Source organism: Mobula birostris, chromosome 8 (genome assembly GCF_030028105.1).
Source record: "Mobula birostris isolate sMobBir1 chromosome 8, sMobBir1.hap1, whole genome shotgun sequence".
Taxonomy (NCBI): Eukaryota; Metazoa; Chordata; class Chondrichthyes; order Myliobatiformes; family Myliobatidae; genus Mobula; species Mobula birostris.
In genome coordinates this window covers 124,707,601-124,726,798 of record NC_092377.1, presented here as the reverse complement: position 1 = coordinate 124,726,798, position 19,198 = coordinate 124,707,601, and the positions used below count along the sequence as shown (strand labels likewise).

General features: G+C 51.6%; 1 protein-coding gene across 2 annotated transcripts in view; it reads right to left on the bottom strand.

Moving 5' to 3' along the window:
- LOC140201663 (sialic acid-binding Ig-like lectin 13) overlaps window positions 1–19,198 on the bottom strand; it is a 138,752-nt gene that overhangs the window by 38,950 nt on the left and 80,604 nt on the right. For both annotated transcript variants that reach the window (XM_072266125.1, XM_072266124.1), the window contains one exon: window positions 2,042–2,121. In XM_072266125.1, coding sequence (XP_072122226.1) covers window positions 2,042–2,096 — 55 coding nt within the window. In that variant the 5' untranslated portion in view covers window positions 2,097–2,121. The remainder of the gene's footprint in view (window positions 1–2,041; window positions 2,122–19,198) is intronic.

Here is a 19,198-nt window from a genome sequence, read left to right as displayed (position 1 = left end):
TTTATTACCCTCCAGAGATTCTTCCTGACCTGCTGAGTTCCTTCAGCATTTTAGAAACATAGAAAACATAGAAAATAGGTGCAGGAGTAGGCCATTCGGCCCTTCGAGCCTGCATCGCCATTTATTATGATCATGGCTGATCATCCAACTCAGAACACCGCCCCAGTCTTCCCTCCATACCCCCTGACCCCCGTAGCCACAAGGGTCATATCTAACTCCCTCTTAAATATAGCCAATGAACTGGCCTCAACTGTTTCCTGTGGCAGAGAATTCCACAGATTCACCACTCTCTGTGTGAAGAAGTTTTTCCTAGTCTCAGTCCTAAAAGGCTTCCCCTCTATCCTCAAACTGTGACCCCTCGTTCTGGACTTCCCCAACATCGGGAACAATCTTCCTGCATCTAGCCTGTCCAATCCCTTTAGGATCTTATACGTTTCAATCAGATCCCCCCTCAATCTTCTAAATTCCAACGAGTACAAGCCCAGTTCATCCAGTCTTTCTTCATATGAAAGTCCTGCCATCCCAGGAATCAATCTGGTGACCCTTCTCTGTACTCCCTCTATGGCAAGGATGTCTTTCCTCAGATTAGGGGACCAAAACTGCACACAATACTCCAGGTGTGGTCTCACCAAGGCCTTGTACAACTGCAGTAGTACCTCCCTGCTCCTGTACTCAAATCCTCTCGCTATAAATGCCAGCATACCATTCGCCTTTTTCACCGCCTGCTGTGCCTGCATGCCCACTTTCAATGACTGGTGTATAATGACACCCAGGTCTCGTTGCACCTCCCCTTTTCCTAATCGGCCACCATTCAGATAATAATCTGTTTTCCTATTTTTGCCACCAAAGTGGATAACTTCACATTTATCCACATTAAATTGCATCTGCCATGAATTTGCCCACTCACCCAACCTATCCAAGTCACCCTGCATCCTCTTAGCATCCTCCTCACAGCTAACACTGCCACCCAGCTTCGTGTCATCCCCAAACTTGGAGATGCTGCATTTAATTCCCTCATCCAAGTCATTAATATATATTGTAAACAACTGGGGTCCCAGCACTGAGCCTTGCGGTACCCCACTAGTCACCGCCTGCCATTCTGAAAAGGTCCCGTTTATTCCCACTCTTTGCTTCCTGTCTGCTATCCAACTCTCCACCCACACCAATACCTTACCCCCAATACCGTGTGCTTTAAGTTTGCACACTAATCTCCTGTGTGGGACCTTGTCAAAAGCCCTCTGAAAATCCAAATATACCACATCCACTGGTTCTCCCCTATCCACTCTACTAGTTACATCCTCAAAAAATTCTATGAGATTCGTCAGACATGGTTTGCCTTTCACAAATCCATGCTGACTTTGTCCGATCATTTCACCGCTTTCCAAATGTGCTGTTATCACATCCTTGATAACTGACTCCAGCAGTTTCCCCACCACCGACATTAGGCTAACCGGTCTATAATTCCCCGGTTTCTCTCTCCCTCCTTTTTTAAAAAGTGGAGTTACGTTAGCCACCCTCCAATCCTCAGGAACTAGTCCAGAATCTAACGAGTTTTGAAAAATTATCACTAATGCATCCATTATTTCTTGGGCTACTTCCTTAAGCACCCTGGGATGCAGACCATCTGGCCCTGGGGATTTATCTGCCTTCAATCCCTTCAATTTACCTAACACCACTTCCCTACTAACATGTATTTCGCTCAGTTCCTCCAACTCACTGGACCCTCTGTCCCCTACTATTTCTGGAAGATTATTTATGTCCTCCTATTTCTGGAAGATTATTTATTTTGTGTGTGTTTCTCAAAATTTCCTGCAACTGCAGAATCTCGTGTGTTTGTGAATAATTTAGATGGGAAACTTGGTCAGCAGGAACAATTTGGGCTGAAAGGCCTGTTCATGTGTTGTACGAATCTGGCTCTTTTAGATAAGCAGCTGGACACACAGCCCAGCCCCCTACTCAGCCCTGAGTACCCTGGTTAGTGACACAACGGCCGGACTAGAGGAAAATCAGGGATTTGCTGCCCCAGCTGCTGCTGATTTACCTTGGAAAAGTGGCAGGAGGACGTACACCTTTCTGATTGTTCTCAGATCCAGCATATTCAGTCAGTTTTCCGCCTTTAGTCTGAAAAAGAAAGTAGTTACAATGAATCTCCAGCGAACTGCCATGGATACAAAATCAGTGTGAAAGACAAGAAGATTACCAGACTGTGCCATGCTATTCCTATTAGGAATCCCACACACTTCTAATTCATTCCCTTTTAATGTTGTACTGGGCATTTTAAAGGAAGTTTTGAATACAAGGACACAGATAAGAGGAACTGGGCCCCAGTCAATCGGAAGGGAACTGGAAACTGACACAAGGTGGTGAAGGAGGCATTTGACACATTGAATAGTATAGTTTAGGACAGTGAGTACAAAAGATAGAACCTTATCTTAAAACTGTTCGATGTGTTGGTAGACAATACTTGGAGCACTTTGTGCTGATCTGGTCATCCAACTACAGGAAGGATGTCATTATGCTGGAGAGAATGCAGGAAAGATTCACGAAGATGTCACGGGATTAGAGGGTTTGAGTTATAAGGAGAGACTGGACAGGCTAGGACGGTTTTCCCTGAAAGGGGCGGCGTTATTAATGAATATAAACCATGAGGGGAAAGATTGCAGCTCAACTGAGGATCTTGGTCCAAGCTTTAACTGAGAGGGTTGCAGAACTGACACTGAGGTATTCTAAACATTATACTGCCTGTCTGATAGAGTGACACTCTCTCAGTACTGTCCCTCTGACAGTGTGGCACTCCCTCAGTGCTGTCCCTCTGACAGGGTGACACCCCCTCAGTGCTGCCCCTCTGACAGTGTGGCACTCCCTCAGTGCTGTCCCTCTGACAGTGTGACACTCCCTCAGTACTGTCCCTCCGACAGTGTGACACTCCCTCAGTACTGTCCCTCTGTCAGTGTGACACTCCTTCAGTACTGTCCCACTGACAGTGTGACACTCCCTCAGTGCTGTCCCTCTGACAGTGTGACACTCCCTCAGTACTGTCCCTCCGACAGTGTGACACTCCCTCAGTACTGTCCCTCTGACAGTGTGACACTCCCTCAGTACTGTCCCTCTGACAGTGTGACACTCCCTCAGTACTGTCCCTCTGACAGTGTGACACTCCCTCAGTACTGACCCTCTGACAGTGTGACACTCCCTCAGTACTGTCCCTCTGACAGTGTGACACTCCCTCAGTACTGTCCCTCTGACAGTGTGATACTCCCTCAGTACTGTCCCTCTGACAGTGTGACACTCCCTCAGTCCTGTCCCTCCAACAGTGTGACACTCTCTCGGTACAGACCCTCTGACATTGTGACACTCCCTCGGTACTGTTCCTCTGAAAGTGTGACACTCCCTCCGTACTGTCACTCTGACAATGAGACACTCCCTCAGTACAGCCCGTATGACACTGTGACACTCCCTCAGTACTGTCCCTCTGATAGTCAGACACAACATCAATACTGTCCCTCTGACAGTGTGACACTCCCTCAGTACTGTCCCTCTGACAGTGTGACACTCTCTCAGTACTGTCCCTCTGACAGTGTGACACTCCCTCAGTCCTGTCCCTCTAACAGTGTGACACTCTCTCGGTACTGACCCTCTGACATTGTGACAGTCCCTCAGTACTGTCCCTCTGACATTGTGACACTCCCTCAGTACTGTCCCTCTGACAGTGTGAAAATCCCTCAGAACTGTCCCTCTGACAGTGTGACACTCACTCAGTACTGTCCCTCTGACAGTGTGACACTCCCTCAGTACTGTCCCTCCGAAAGTGTGACACTCCCTCAGTACTGTCCCTCTGACAGTGTGACACTCCCTCAGTACTGCCCCTCTGACAGTGTGACACTCCCTCAGTACTGTCCCTCTGACAGTGTGACACTCCCTCAGTACTGTCCCTCTGACAGTGTGACACTCCCTCAGTACTGACCCTCTGACAGTGTGACACTCCCTCAGTACTGTCCCTCTGACAGTGTGACACTCCCTCAGTACTGTCCCTCTGACAGTGTGACACTCCCTCAGTACTGTCCCTCTGACAGTGTGATACTCCCTCAGTACTGTCCCTCTGACAGTGTGACACTCCCTCAGTCCTGTCCCTCTAACAGTGTGACACTCTCTCGGTACTGACCCTCTGACATTGTGACACTCCCTCGGTACTGTTCCTCTGAAAGTGTGACACTCCCTCTGTACTGTCACTCTGACAATGAGACACTCCCTCAGTACAGCCCGTATGACAATGTGACACTCCCTCAGTACTGACCCTCTGATAGTCAGACACAACATCAATACTGTCCCTCTGACAGTGTGACACTCCCTCAGTACTGTCCCTCTGACAGTGTGATACTCCCTCAGTACTGTCCCTCTGACAGTGTGACACTCCCTCAGTCCTGTCCCTCTAACAGTGTGACACTCTCTCGGTACTGACCCTGTGACATTGTGACACTCCCTCAGTACTGTCCCTCTGACATTGTGACACTCCCTCAGTACTGTCCCTCTGACAGTGTGACACTCCCTCAGTACTGCCCCTCTGACAGTGTGACACTCCCTCAGTACTGTCCCTCTGACAGTGTGACACTCCCTCAGTACTGTCCCTCTGACAGTGTGACACTCCCTCAGTACTGACCCTCTGACAGTGTGACAGTCCCTCAGTACTGTCCCTCTGACAGTGTGACACTCCCTCAGTACTGTCCCTCTGACAGTGTGACACTCCCTCAGTACTGTCCCTCTGACAGTGTGATACTCCCTCAGTACTGTCCCTCTGACAGTGTGCACTCCCTCAGTCCTGTCCCTCTAACAGTGTGACACTCACTCGGTACTGACCCTCTGACATTGTGACACTCCCTCGGTACTGTTCCTCTGACAGTGTGACACTCCCTCTGTACTGTCACTCTGACAATGAGACACTCCCTCAGTGCAGCCCGTATGACACTGTGACACTCCCTCAGTACTGTCCCTCTGATAGTCAGACACAACATCAATACTGTCCCTCTGACAGTGTGACACTCCCTCAGTACTGTCCCTCTGACAGTGTGACACTCTCTCAGTACTGTCCCTCTGACAGTGTGACACTCCCTCAGTCCTGTCCCTCTAACAGTGTGACACTCTCTCGGTACTGACCCTCTGACATTGTGACACTCCCTCAGTACTGTCCCTCTGACATTGTGACACTCCCTCTGTACTGTCACTCTGACAATGAGACACTCCCTCAGTACAGCCCGTATGACACTGTGACACTCCCTCAGTACTGTCCCTCTGATAGTCAGACACAACATCAATACTGTCCCTCTGACAGTGTGACACTCCCTCAGTACTGTCCCTCTGACAGTGTGACACTCTCTCAGTACTGTCCCTCTGACAGTGTGACACTCCCTCAGTCCTGCCCTCTAACAGTGTGACACTCTCTCGGTACTGACCCTCTGACATTGTGACACTCCCTCAGTATTGTCCCTCTGACATTGTGACACTCCCTCAGTACTGTCCCTCTGACAGTGTGAAACTCCCTCAGAACTGTCCCTCTGACAGTGTGACATTCTCTCAGTACTGTCCCTCTGACAGTGTGACACTCCCTCAGAACTGTCCCTCTGACAGTGTGACATTCTCTCAGTACTGTCCCTCTGACAGTGTGACACTCCCTCAGTACTGTACCTCTGACAGTGTGATGCTCCCTCGGTACTGTCCCTCTGACAGTGTGACACTCCCGCAGTACTGTCCCTCTGACAGTGTGACACTCCCTCAGTACTGTCCCTCTGACAGTGTGATACTCCCTCAGTACTGTCCCTCTGACAGTGTGACACTCCCTCAGTCCTGTCCCTCTAACAGTGTGACACTCTCTCGGTACTGACCCTCTGACATTGTGACACACCCTCGGTACTGTTCCTCTGACAGTGTGACACTCCCTCTGTACTGTCACTCTGACAATGAGACACTCCCTCAGTACAGCCCGTATGACACTGTGACACTCCCTCAGTACTGTCCCTCTGATAGTCAGACACAACATCAATACTGTCCCTCTGACAGTGTGACACTCCCTCAGTACTGTACCTCTGACAGTGTGACACTCTCTCAGTACTGTCCCTCTGACAGTGTGACACTCCCTCAGTCCTGTCCCTCTAACAGTGTGACACTCTCTCGGTACTGACCCTCTGACATTGTGACAGTCCCTCAGTACTGTCCCTCTGACATTGTGACACTCCCTCAGTACTGTCCCTCTGACAGTGTGAAAATCCCTCAGAACTGTCCCTCTGACAGTGTGACACTCACTCAGTACTGTCCCTCTGACAGTGTGACACTCCCTCAGTACTGTCCCTCCGAAAGTGTGACACTCCCTCAGTACTGTCCCTCCGAAAGTGTGACACTCCCTCAGTACTGTCCCTCTGACAGTGTGACACTCCCTCAGTACTGCCCCTCTGACAGTGTGACACTCCCTCAGTACTGTCCCTCTGACAGTGTGACACTCCCTCAGTACTGTCCCTCTGACAGTGTGACACTCCCTCAGTACTGACCCTCTGACAGTGTGACACTCCCTCAGTACTGTCCCTCTGACAGTGTGACACTCCCTCAGTACTGTCCCTCTGACAGTGTGACACTCCCTCAGTACTGTCCCTCTGACAGTGTGATACTCCCTCAGTACTGTCCCTCTGACAGTGTGACACTCCCTCAGTCCTGTCCCTCTAACAGTGTGACACTCTCTCGGTACTGACCCTCTGACATTGTGACACTCCCTCGGTACTGTTCCTCTGAAAGTGTGACACTCCCTCTGTACTGTCACTCTGACAATGAGACACTCCCTCAGTACAGCCCGTATGACAATGTGACACTCCCTCAGTACTGACCCTCTGATAGTCAGACACAACATCAATACTGTCCCTCTGACAGTGTGACACTCCCTCAGTACTGTCCCTCTGACAGTGTGATACTCCCTCAGTACTGTCCCTCTGACAGTGTGACACTCCCTCAGTCCTGTCCCTCTAACAGTGTGACACTCTCTCGGTACTGACCCTCTGACATTGTGACACTCCCTCGGTACTGTTCCTCTGAAAGTGTGACACTCCCTCTGTACTGTCACTCTGACAATGAGACACTCCCTCAGTACAGCCCGTATGACAATGTGACACTCCCTCAGTACTGACCCTCTGATAGTCAGACACAACATCAATACTGTCCCTCTGACAGTGTGACACTCCCTCAGTACTGTCCCTCTGACAGTGTGATACTCCCTCAGTACTGTCCCTCTGACAGTGTGACACTCCCTCAGTCCTGTCCCTCTAACAGTGTGACACTCTCTCGGTACTGACCCTGTGACATTGTGACACTCCCTCAGTACTGTCCCTCTGACATTGTGACACTCCCTCAGTACTGTCCCTCTGACAGTGTGACACTCCCTCAGTACTGCCCCTCTGACAGTGTGACACTCCCTCAGTACTGTCCCTCTGACAGTGTGACACTCCCTCAGTACTGTCCCTCTGACAGTGTGACACTCCCTCAGTACTGACCCTCTGACAGTGTGACAGTCCCTCAGTACTGTCCCTCTGACAGTGTGACACTCCCTCAGTACTGTCCCTCTGACAGTGTGACACTCCCTCAGTACTGTCCCTCTGACAGTGTGATACTCCCTCAGTACTGTCCCTCTGACAGTGTGCACTCCCTCAGTCCTGTCCCTCTAACAGTGTGACACTCACTCGGTACTGACCCTCTGACATTGTGACACTCCCTCGGTACTGTTCCTCTGACAGTGTGACACTCCCTCTGTACTGTCACTCTGACAATGAGACACTCCCTCAGTGCAGCCCGTATGACACTGTGACACTCCCTCAGTACTGTCCCTCTGATAGTCAGACACAACATCAATACTGTCCCTCTGACAGTGTGACACTCCCTCAGTACTGTCCCTCTGACAGTGTGACACTCTCTCAGTACTGTCGCTCTGACAGTGTGACACTCCCTCAGTCCTGTCCCTCTAACAGTGTGACACTCTCTCGGTACTGACCCTCTGACATTGTGACACTCCCTCAGTACTGTCCCTCTGACATTGTGACACTCCCTCTGTACTGTCACTCTGACAATGAGACACTCCCTCAGTACAGCCCGTATGACAATGTGACACTCCCTCAGTACTGTCCCTCTGATAGTCAGACACAACATCAATACTGTCCCTCTGACAGTGTGACACTCCCTCAGTACTGTCCCTCTGACAGTGTGACACTCTCTCAGTACTGTCCCTCTGACAGTGTGACACTCCCTCAGTCCTGCCCTCTAACAGTGTGACACTCTCTCGGTACTGACCCTCTGACATTGTGACACTCCCTCAGTATTGTCCCTCTGACATTGTGACACTCGCTCAGTACTGTCCCTCTGACAGTGTGAAACTCCCTCAGAACTGTCCCTCTGACAGTGTGACATTCTCTCAGTACTGTCCCTCTGACAGTGTGACACTCCCTCAGTACTGTCCCTCTGACAGTGTGATGCTCCCTCGGTACTGTTCCTCTGACAGTGTGACACTCCCGCAGTACTGTCCCTCTGAGAGTGTGACACTCCCTCAGTACTGTCCCTCTGAAAGTGTGATACTCCCTCAGTACTGTCCCTCTGACAGTGTGACACTCCCTCAGTCCTGTCCCTCTAACAGTGTGACACTCTGTCGGTACTGACCCTCTGACATTGTGACACTCCCTCGGTACTGTTCCTCTGACAGTGTGACAGTCCCTCTGTACTGTCACTCTGACAATGAGACACTCCCTCAGTACAGCCCGTATGACACTGTGACACTCCCTCAGTACTGTCCCTCTGATAGTCAGACACAACATCAATACTGTCCCTCTGACAGTGTGACACTCCCTCAGTACTGTCCCTCTGACAGTGTGACACTCTCTCAGTACTGTCCCTCTGACAGTGTGACACTCCCTCAGTCCTGCCCTCTAACAGTGTGACACTCTCTCGGTACTGACCCTCTGACATTGTGACACTCCCTCAGTACTGTCCCTCTGACATTGTGACACTCCCTCAGTACTGTCCCTCTGACAGTGTGAAACTCCCTCAGAACTGTCCCTCTGACAGTGTGACATTCTCTCAGTACTGTCCCTCTGACAGTGTGACACTCCCTCAGTACTGTACCTCTGACAGTGTGATGCTCCCTCGGTACTGTCCCTCTGACAGTGTGACACTCCCGCAGTACTGTCCCTCTGACAGTGTGACACTCCCTCAGTACTGTCCCTCTGACAGTGTGATACTCCCTCAGTACTGTCCCTCTGACAGTGTGACACTCCCTCAGTCCTGTCCCTCTAACAGTGTGACACTCTCTCGGTACTGACCCTCTGACATTGTGACACTCCCTCGGTACTGTTCCTCTGACAGTGTGACACTCCCTCTGTACTGTCACTCTGACAATGAGACACTCCCTCAGTACAGCCCGTATGACACTGTGACACTCCCTCAGTACTGTCCCTCTGATAGTCAGACACAACATCAATACTGTCCCTCTGACAGTGTGACACTCCCTCAGTACTGTCCCTCTGACAGTGTGACACTCTCTCAGTACTGTCCCTCTGACAGTGTGACACTCCCTCAGTCCTGCCCTCTAACAGTGTGACACTCTCTCGGTACTGACCCTCTGACATTGTGACACTCCCTCAGTATTGTCCCTCTGACATTGTGACACTCCCTCAGTACTGTCCCTCTGACAGTGTGAAACTCCCTCAGAACTGTCCCTCTGACAGTGTGACACTCTCTCAGTACTGTCCCTCTGACAGTGTGACACTCCCTCAGTACTGTCCCTCTGACAGTGTGACACTCTCTCGGTACTGACCCTCTGACATTGTGACACTCCCTCAGTACTGTCCCTCTGACAGTGTGAAACTCCCTCAGAACTGTCCCTCTGACAGTGTGACTTTCTCTCAGTACTGTCCCTCTGACAGTGTGACATTTCCTCAGTGCTGTCCCTCTGACAGTGTGACACTCCCTCAGTGCTGTCCTCTGACAGTGTGACACTCCCTCAGTACTGTCCCTCTGACAGTGTGACACTCCATCAGTACTGTCCCTCTGACAGTGTGACACTCCCTCAGTACTGTCCATCTGACAGTGTGACCCTCCCTCGGTACTGACCTTCTGACAGTGTGACCCTCCCTCGGTACTGACCTTCTGACAGTATGACACTCCCTCAGTACTGTCCCGCTGACAGTGTGACACTCCCTCAGTACTGTCCCTCTGACAGTGTGACACTCTCTCAGTACTGTCCCTCTAACAGTGTGACACTCTCTCGGTACTGACCCTCTGACATTGTGACACTCCCTCAGTACTGTCCCTCTGACATTGTGACACTCCCTCAGTACAGTCCCTCTGACAGTGTGAAACTCCCTCAGAACTGTCCCTATGACAGTGTGACATTCTCTCAGTACTGTCCCTCTGACAGTTTGACACTCCCTCAGTACTGTCCCTCTGACAGTGTGATGCTCCCTCGGTACTGTCCCTCTGACAGTGTGACACTCCCTCAGTACTGTCCCTCTGACAGTGAGGCACTCCCTCAGTACGGTCCCTCTGACAGTGTGACACTCCCTCAGTACTGTCCCTCTGACAGTGTGATACTCCCTCAGTACTGTCCCTCTGACAGTGTGACACTCCCTCAGTCCTGTCCCTCTAACAGTGTGACACTCTCTCGGTACTGACCCTCTGACATTGTGACACTCCCTCGGTACTGTTCCTCTGACAGTGTGACACTCCCTCTGTACTGTCACTCTGACAATGAGACACTCCCTCAGTACAGCCCGTATGACACTGTGACACTCCCTCAGTACTGTCCCTCTGATAGTCAGACACAACATCAATACTGTCCCTCTGACAGTGTGACACTCCCTCAGTACTGTCCCTCTGACAGTGTGACACTCTCTCAGTACTGTCCCTCTGACAGTGTGACACTCCCTCAGTCCTGTCCCTCTAACAGTGTGACACTCTCTCGGTACTGACCCTCTGACATTGTGACACTCCCTCAGTACTGTCCCTCTGACATTGTGACACTCCCTCAGTACTGTCCCTCTGACAGTGTGAAACTCCCTCAGAACTGTCCCTCTGACAGTGTGACATTCTCTCAGTACTGTCCCTCTGACAGTGTGACACTCCCTCAGTACTGTCCCTCTGACAGTGTGACACTCTCTCGGTACTGACCCTCTGACATTGTGACACTCCCTCAGTACTGTCCCTCTGACATTGTGACACTCCCTCAGTACTGTCCCTCTGACTGTGTGAAACTCCCTCAGAACTGTCCCTCTGACAGTGTGATATTCTCTCAGTACTGTCCCTCCGAAAGTGTGACACTCCCTCAGTGCAGCCCGTATGACACTGTGACACTCCCTCAGTACAGTCCCTCTGATAGTCAGACACAACATCAATACTGTCCCTCTGACAGTGTGACACTCCCTCAGTACTGTCCCTCTGACAGTGTGACACTCTCTCAGTACTGTCCCTCTGACAGTGTGACACTCCCTCAGTCCTGTCCCTCTAACAGTGTGACACTCTCTCGGTACTGACCCTCTGACATTGTGACACTCCCTCAGTACTGTCCCTCTGACATTGTGACACTCCATCAGTACTGTCCCTCTGACAGTGTGACACTCCCTCAGTACTGTCCATCTGACAGTGTGACCCTCCCTCGGTACTGACCTTCTGACAGTGTGACCCTCCCTCGGTACTGACCTTCTGACAGTATGACACTCCCTCAGTACTGTCCCTCTGACAGTGTGACACTCCCTCAGTACTGTCCCTCTGACAGTGTGACACTCTCTCAGTACTGTCCCTCTAACAGTGTGACACTCTCTCGGTACTGACCCTGTGACATTGTGACACTCCCTCAGTACTGTCCCTCTGACTTTGTGACACTCCCTCAATACTGTCCCTCTGATAGTGTGAAACTGCCTCAGAACTGTCCCTCTGACAGTGTGACATTCTCTCAGTACTGTCCCTCTGACAGTGTGACACTCCCTCAGTACTGTCCCTCTGACAGTGTGATGCTCCCTCGGTACTGTCCCTCTGACAGTGTGACACTCCCACAGTACTGTCCCTCTGACAGTGTGACACTCCCGCAGTACTGTCCCTCTGACAGTGTGACACTCCCTCAGTACTGTCCCTCTGACAGTGTGATACTCCCTCAGTACTGTCCCTCTGACAGCGTGACACTCCCTCAGTCCTGTCCCTCTAACAGTGTGACACTCTCTCGGTACTGACACTCTGACATTGTGACACTCCCTCGGTACTGTTCCTCTGACAGTGTGACACTCCCTCTGTACTGTCACTCTGACAATGAGACACTCCCTCAGTACAGCCCGTCTGACACTGTGACACTCCCTCAGTACTGTCCCTCTGATAGTCAGACACAACATCAATACTGTCCCTCTGACAGTGTGACACTCCCTCAGTACTGTCCCTCTGACAGTGTGACACTCTCTCAGTACTGTCCCTCTGACAGTGTGACACTCCCTCAGTCCTGTCCCTCTAACAGTGTGACACTCTCTCGGTACTGACCCTCTGACATTGTGACACTCCCTCAGTACTGTCCCTCTGACATTGTGACACTCCCTCAGTACTGTCCCTCTGACAGTGTGAAACTCCCTCAGAACTGTCCCTCTGACAGTGTGACATTCTCTCAGTACTGTCCCTCTGACAGTGTGACACTCCCTCAGTACTGTCCCTCTGACAGTGTGACACTCTCTCGGTACTGACCCTCTGACATTGTGACACTCCCTCAGTACTGTCCCTCTGACATTGTGACACTCCCTCAGTACTGTCCCTCTGACTGTGTGAAACTCCCTCAGAACTGTCCCTCTGACAGGTTGATATTCTCTCAGTACTGTCCCTCCGAAAGTGTGACACTCCCTCAGTGCAGCCCGTATGACACTGTGACACTCCCTCAGTACTGTCCCTCTGATAGTCAGACACAACATCAATACTGTCCCTCTGACAGTGTGACACTCCCTCAGTACTGTCCCTCTGACAGTGTGACACTCTCTCAGTACTGTCCCTCTGACAGTGTGACACTCCCTCAGTCCTGTCCCTCTAACAGTGTGACACTCTCTCGGTACTGACCCTCTGACATTGTGACACTCCCTCAGTACTGTCCCTCTGACATTGTGACACTCCATCAGTACTGTCCCTCTGACAGTGTGACACTCCCTCAGTACTGTCCATCTGACAGTGTGACCCTCCCTCGGTACTGACCTTCTGACAGTGTGACCCTCCCTCGGTACTGACCTTCTGACAGTATGACACTCACTCAGTACTGTCCCTCTGACAGTGTGACACTCCCTCAGTACTGTCCCTCTGACAGTGTGACACTCTCTCAGTACTGTCCCTCTAACAGTGTGACACTCTCTCGGTACTGACCCTGTGACATTGTGACACTCCCTCAGTACTGTCCCTCTGACTTTGTGACACTCCCTCAGTACTGTCCCTCTGATAGTGTGAAACTGCCTCAGAACTGTCCCTCTGACAGTGTGACATTCTCTCAGTACTGTCCCTCTGACAGTGTGACACTCCCTCAGTACTGTCCCTCTGACAGTGTGATGCTCCCTCGGTACTGTCCCTCTGACAGTGTGACACTCCCACAGTACTGTCCCTCTGACAGTGTGACACTCCCGCAGTACTGTCCCTCTGACAGTGTGACACTCCCTCAGTACTGTCCCTCTGACAGTGTGATACTCCCTCAGTACTGTCCCTCTGACAGTGTGACACTCCCTCAGTCCTGTCCCTCTAACAGTGTGACACTCCCTCGGTAGTGTTCCTCTGACAGTGTGACACTCCCTCTGTACTGTCACTCTGACAATGAGACACTCCCTCAGTACAGCCCGTCTGACACTGTGACACTCCCTCAGTACTGTCCCTCTGATAGTCAGACACAACATCAATACTGTCCCTCTGACAGTGTGACACTCCCTCAGTACTGTCCCTCTGACAGTGTGACACTCCCTCAGTACTGTCCCTCTGACAGTGTGAAACTCCCTCAGAACTGTCCCTCTGACAGTGTGACACTCTCTCAGTACTGTCCCTCTGACAGTGTGACACTCCCTCAGTACTGTCCCTCTGACAGTGTGACACTCTCTCGGTACTGACCCTCTGACATTGTGACACTCCCTCAGTACTGTCCCTCTGACAGTGTGAAACTCCCTCAGAACTGTCCCTCTGACAGTGTGACTTTCTCTCAGTACTGTCCCTCTGACAGTGTGACATTTCCTCAGTGCTGTCCCTCTGACAGTGTGACACTCCCTCAGTGCTGTCCTCTGACAGTGTGACACTCCCTCAGTACTGTCCCTCTGACAGTGTGACACTCCCTCAGTACTGTCCCTCTGACAGTGTGACACTCCATCAGTACTGTCCCTCTGACAGTGTGACACTCCCTCAGTACTGTCCATCTGACAGTGTGACCCTCCCTCGGTACTGACCTTTTGACAGTGTGACCCTCCCTCGGTACTGACCTTCTGACAGTATGACACTCCCACAGTACTGTCCCTCTGACAGTGTGACACTCCCTCAGTACTGTCCCTCTGACAGTGTGACACTCTCTCAGTACTGTCCCTCTAACAGTGTGACACTCTCTCGGTACTGACCCTCTGACATTGTGACACTCCCTCAGTACTGTCCCTCTGACATTGTGACACTCCTCAGTACAGTCCCTCTGACAGTGTGAAACTCCCTCAGAACTGTCCCTATGACAGTGTGACATTCTCTCAGTACTGTCCCTCTGACAGTTTGACACTCCCTCAGTACTGTCCCTCTGACAGTGTGATGTTCCCTCGGTACTGTCCCTCTGACAGTGAGGCACTCCCTCATTATTGTCCCTCTGACAGTGTGACACTCCCTCAGTACTGTCCCTCTGACAGTGTGATACTCCCTCAGTACTGTCCCTCTGACAGTGTGACACTCCCTCAGTCCTGTCCCTCTTTCAGTGTGACACTCTCTCGGTACTGACCCTCTGACATTGTGACACTCCCTCGGTACTGTTCCTCTGACAGTGTGACACTCCCTCTGTACTGTCACTCTGACAATGAGACACTCCCTCAGTACAGCCCGTATGACACTGTGACACTCCCTCAGTACTGTCCCTCTGATAGTCAGACACAACATCAATACTGTCCCTCTGACAGTGTGACACTCCCTCAGTACTGTCCCTCTGACAGTGTGACACTCTCTCAGTACTGTCCCTCTGACAGTGTGACACTCCCTCAGTCCTGTCCCTCTAACAGTGTGACACTCTCTCGGTACTGACCGTCTGACATTGTGACACTCCCTCAGTACTGTCCCTCTGACATTGTGACACTCCCTCAGTACTGTCCCTCTGACAGTGTGAAACTCCCTCAGAACTGTCCCTCTGACAGTGTGACATTCTCTCAGTACTGTCCCTCTGACAGTGTGACACTCCCTCAGTACTGTCCCTCTGACAGTGTGACACTCTCTCGGTACTGACCCTCTGACATTGTGACACTCCCTCAGTACTGTCCCTCTGACATTGTGACACTCCCTCAGTACTGTCCCTCTGACTGTGTGAAACTCCCTCAGAACTGTCCCTCTGACAGTGTGACATTCTCTCAGTACTGTCCCTCTGAAAGTGTGACACTCCCTCAGTGCAGCCCGTATGACACTGTGACACTCCCTCAGTACTGTCCCTCTGATAGTCAGACACAACATCAATACTGTCCCTCTGACAGTGTGACACTCTCTCAGTACTGTCCCTCTGACAGTGTGACACTCCCTCAGTCCTGTCCCTCTAACAGTGTGACACTCTCTCGGTACTGACCCTCTGACATTGTGACACTCCCTCAGTACTGTCCCTCTGACATTGTGACACTCCATCAGTACTGTCCCTCTGACAGTGTGACACTCCCTCAGTACTGTCCATCTGACAGTGTGACCCTCCCTCGGTACTGACCTTCTGACAGTGTGACCCTCCCTCGGTACTGACCTTCTGACAGTATGACACTCCCTCAGTACTGTCCCTCTGACAGTGTGACACTCCCTCAGTACTGTCCCTCTGACAGTGTGACACTCTCTCAGTACTGTCCCTCTAACAGTGTGACACTCTCTCGGTACTGACCCTGTGACATTGTGACACTCCCTCAGTACTGTCCCTCTGACTTTGTGACACTCCCTCAGTACTGTCCCTCTGACAGTGTGAAACTGCCTCAGAACTGTCCCTCTGACAGTGTGACATTCTCTCAGTACTGTCCCTCTGACAGTGTGACACTCCCTCAGTACTGTCCCTCTGACAGTGTGATGCTCCCTCGGTACTGTCCCTCTGACAGTGTGACACTCCCACAGTACTGTCCCTCTGACAGTGTGACACTCCCGCAGTACTGTCCCTCTGACAGTGTGACACTCCCTCAGTACTGTCCCTCTGACAGTGTGATACTCCCTCAGTACTGTCCCTCTGACAGTGTGACACTCCCTCAGTCCTGTCCCTCTAACAGTGTGACACTCTCTCGGTACTGACACTCTGACATTGTGACACTCCCTCGGTACTGTTCCTCTGACAGTGTGACACGCCCTCTGTACTGTCACTCTGACAATGAGACACTCCCTCAGTACAGCCCGTATGACACTGTGACAATCCCTCAGTACTGTCCCTCTGATAGTCAGACACAATATCAATACTGTCCCTCTGACAGTGTGACACTCCCTCAGTACTGTCCCTCTGACAGTGTGACACTCTCTCAGTACTGTCCCTCTGACAGTGTGACACCCCCTCAGTCCTGTCCCTCTAACAGTGTGACACTCTCTCGGTACTGACCCTCTGACATTGTGACACTCCCTCAGTACTGTCCCTCTGACAGTGTGACACTCCCTCAGTCCTGTCCCTCTAACACTGTGACACTCTCTCGGTGCTGACCCTCTGGCATTGTGACACTCTCTCAGTACTGTCCCTCTGACAGTGTGACATCTCCTCAGTGCTGTCCCTCTGACAGTGTGACACTCCCTCAGTGCTGTCCCTCTGACAGTGTGACACTCCCTCAGTACTGTCCCTCTGACAGTGTGACACTCCCTCAGTACTGTCCCTTTGACAGTGTGACACTCCATCAGTACTGTCCCTCTGACAGTGTGACACTCCCTCAGTACTGTCCATCTGACAGTGTGACCCTCCCTCGGTACTGACCTTCTGACAGTGTAACCCTTCCTCGGTACTGACCTTCTGACAGTATGACACTCCCTCAGTACTGTCCCTCTGACAGTGTGACTCTCCCTCAGTACTGTCCCTCTGACAGTGTGACACTCTCTCAGTACTGTCCCTCTAACAGTGTGACATCTCTCGGTACTGACCCTCTGACATTGTGACACTCCCTCAGTACTGTCCCTCTGACATTGTGACACTCCCTCAGTACAGTCCCTCTGACAGTGTGAAACTCCCTCAGAACTGTCCCTCTGACAGTGTGACATTCTCTCAGTACTGTCCCTCTGACAGTTTGACACTCCCTCAGTACTGTCCCTCTGACAGTGTGATGCTCCCTCGGTACTGTCCCTCTGACAGTGTGACACTCCCTCAGTACTGTCCCTCTGACAGTGTGACACTCCCTCAGTACTGTCCCTCTGACAGTGTGATACTCCCTCAGTACTGTCCCTCTGACAGTGTGACACTCCCTCAGTCCTGTCCCTCTAACAGTGTGACACTCTCTCGGTACTGACCCTCTGACATTGTGACACTCCCTCGGTACTGTTCCTCTGACAGTGTGACACTCCCTCTGTACTGTCACTCTGACAATGAGACACTCCCTCAGTACAGCCCGTATGACACTGTGACACTCCCTCAGTACTGTCCCTCTGATAGTCAGACACAACATCAATACTGTCCCTCTGACAGTGTGACACTCCCTCAGTACTGTCCCTCTGACAGTGTGACACTCTCTCAGTACTGTCCCTCTGACAGTGTGACACTCCCTCAGTCCTGTCCCTCTAACAGTGTGACACTCTCTCGGTACTGACTCTCTGACATTGTGACACTCCCTCAGTACTGTCCCTCTGACATTGTGACACTCCCTCAGTACTGTCCCTCTGACAGTGTGAAACTCCCTCAGAACTGTCCCTCTGACAGTGTGACATTCTCTCAGTACTGTCCCTCTGACAGTGTGGCACTCCCTCAGTACTGTCCCTCTGACAGTGTGACACTCTCTCGGTACTGACCCTCTGACATTCTGACACTCCCTCAGTACTGTCCCTCTGACATTGTGACACTCCCTCAGTACTGTCCCTCTGACTGTGTGAAACTCCCTCAGAACTGTCCCTCTGACAGTGTGACATTCTCTCAGTACTGTCCCTCTGAAAGTGTGACACTCCCTCAGTACTGTCCCTCCGACAGTGTGACACTCCCTCAGTACTGTCCCTCTGATAGTCAGACACAACATCAATACTGTCCCTCTGACAGAGTGACACTCCCTCAGTACTGTCCCTCTGACAGTGTGATACTCCCTCAGTACTGTCCCTCTGACAGTGTGACACTCCCTCAGTCCTGTCCCTCTAACAGTGTGACACTCTCTCGGTACTGACCCTGTGACATTGTGACACTCCCTCAGTACTGTCCCTCTGACATTGTGACACTCCCTCAGTACTGTCCCTCTGACAGTGTGACACTCCCTCAGTACTGCCCCTCTGACAGTGTGACACTCCCTCAGTACTGTCCCTCTGACAGTGTGACACTCCCTCAGTACTGTCCCTCTGACAGTGTGACACTCCCTCAGTACTGACCCTCTGACAGTGTGACAGTCCCTCAGTACTGTCCCTCTGACAGTGTGACACTCCCTCAGTACTGTCCCTCTGACAGTGTGACACTCCCTCAGTACTGTCCCTCTGACAGTGTGATACTCCCTCAGTACTGTCCCTCTGACAGTGTGACACTCCCTCAGTCCTGTCCCTCTAACAGTGTGACACTCACTCGGTACTGACCCTCTGACATTGTGACACTCCCTCGGTACTGTTCCTCTGACAGTGTGACACTCCCTCTGTACTGTCACTCTGACAATGAGACACTCCCTCAGTGCAGCCCGTATGACACTGTGACACTCCCTCAGTACTGTCCCTCTGATAGTCAGACACAACATCAATACTGTCCCTCTGACAGTGTGACACTCCCTCAGTACTGTCCCTCTGACAGTGTGACACTCTCTCAGTACTGTCCCTCTGACAGTGTGACACTCCCTCAGTCCTG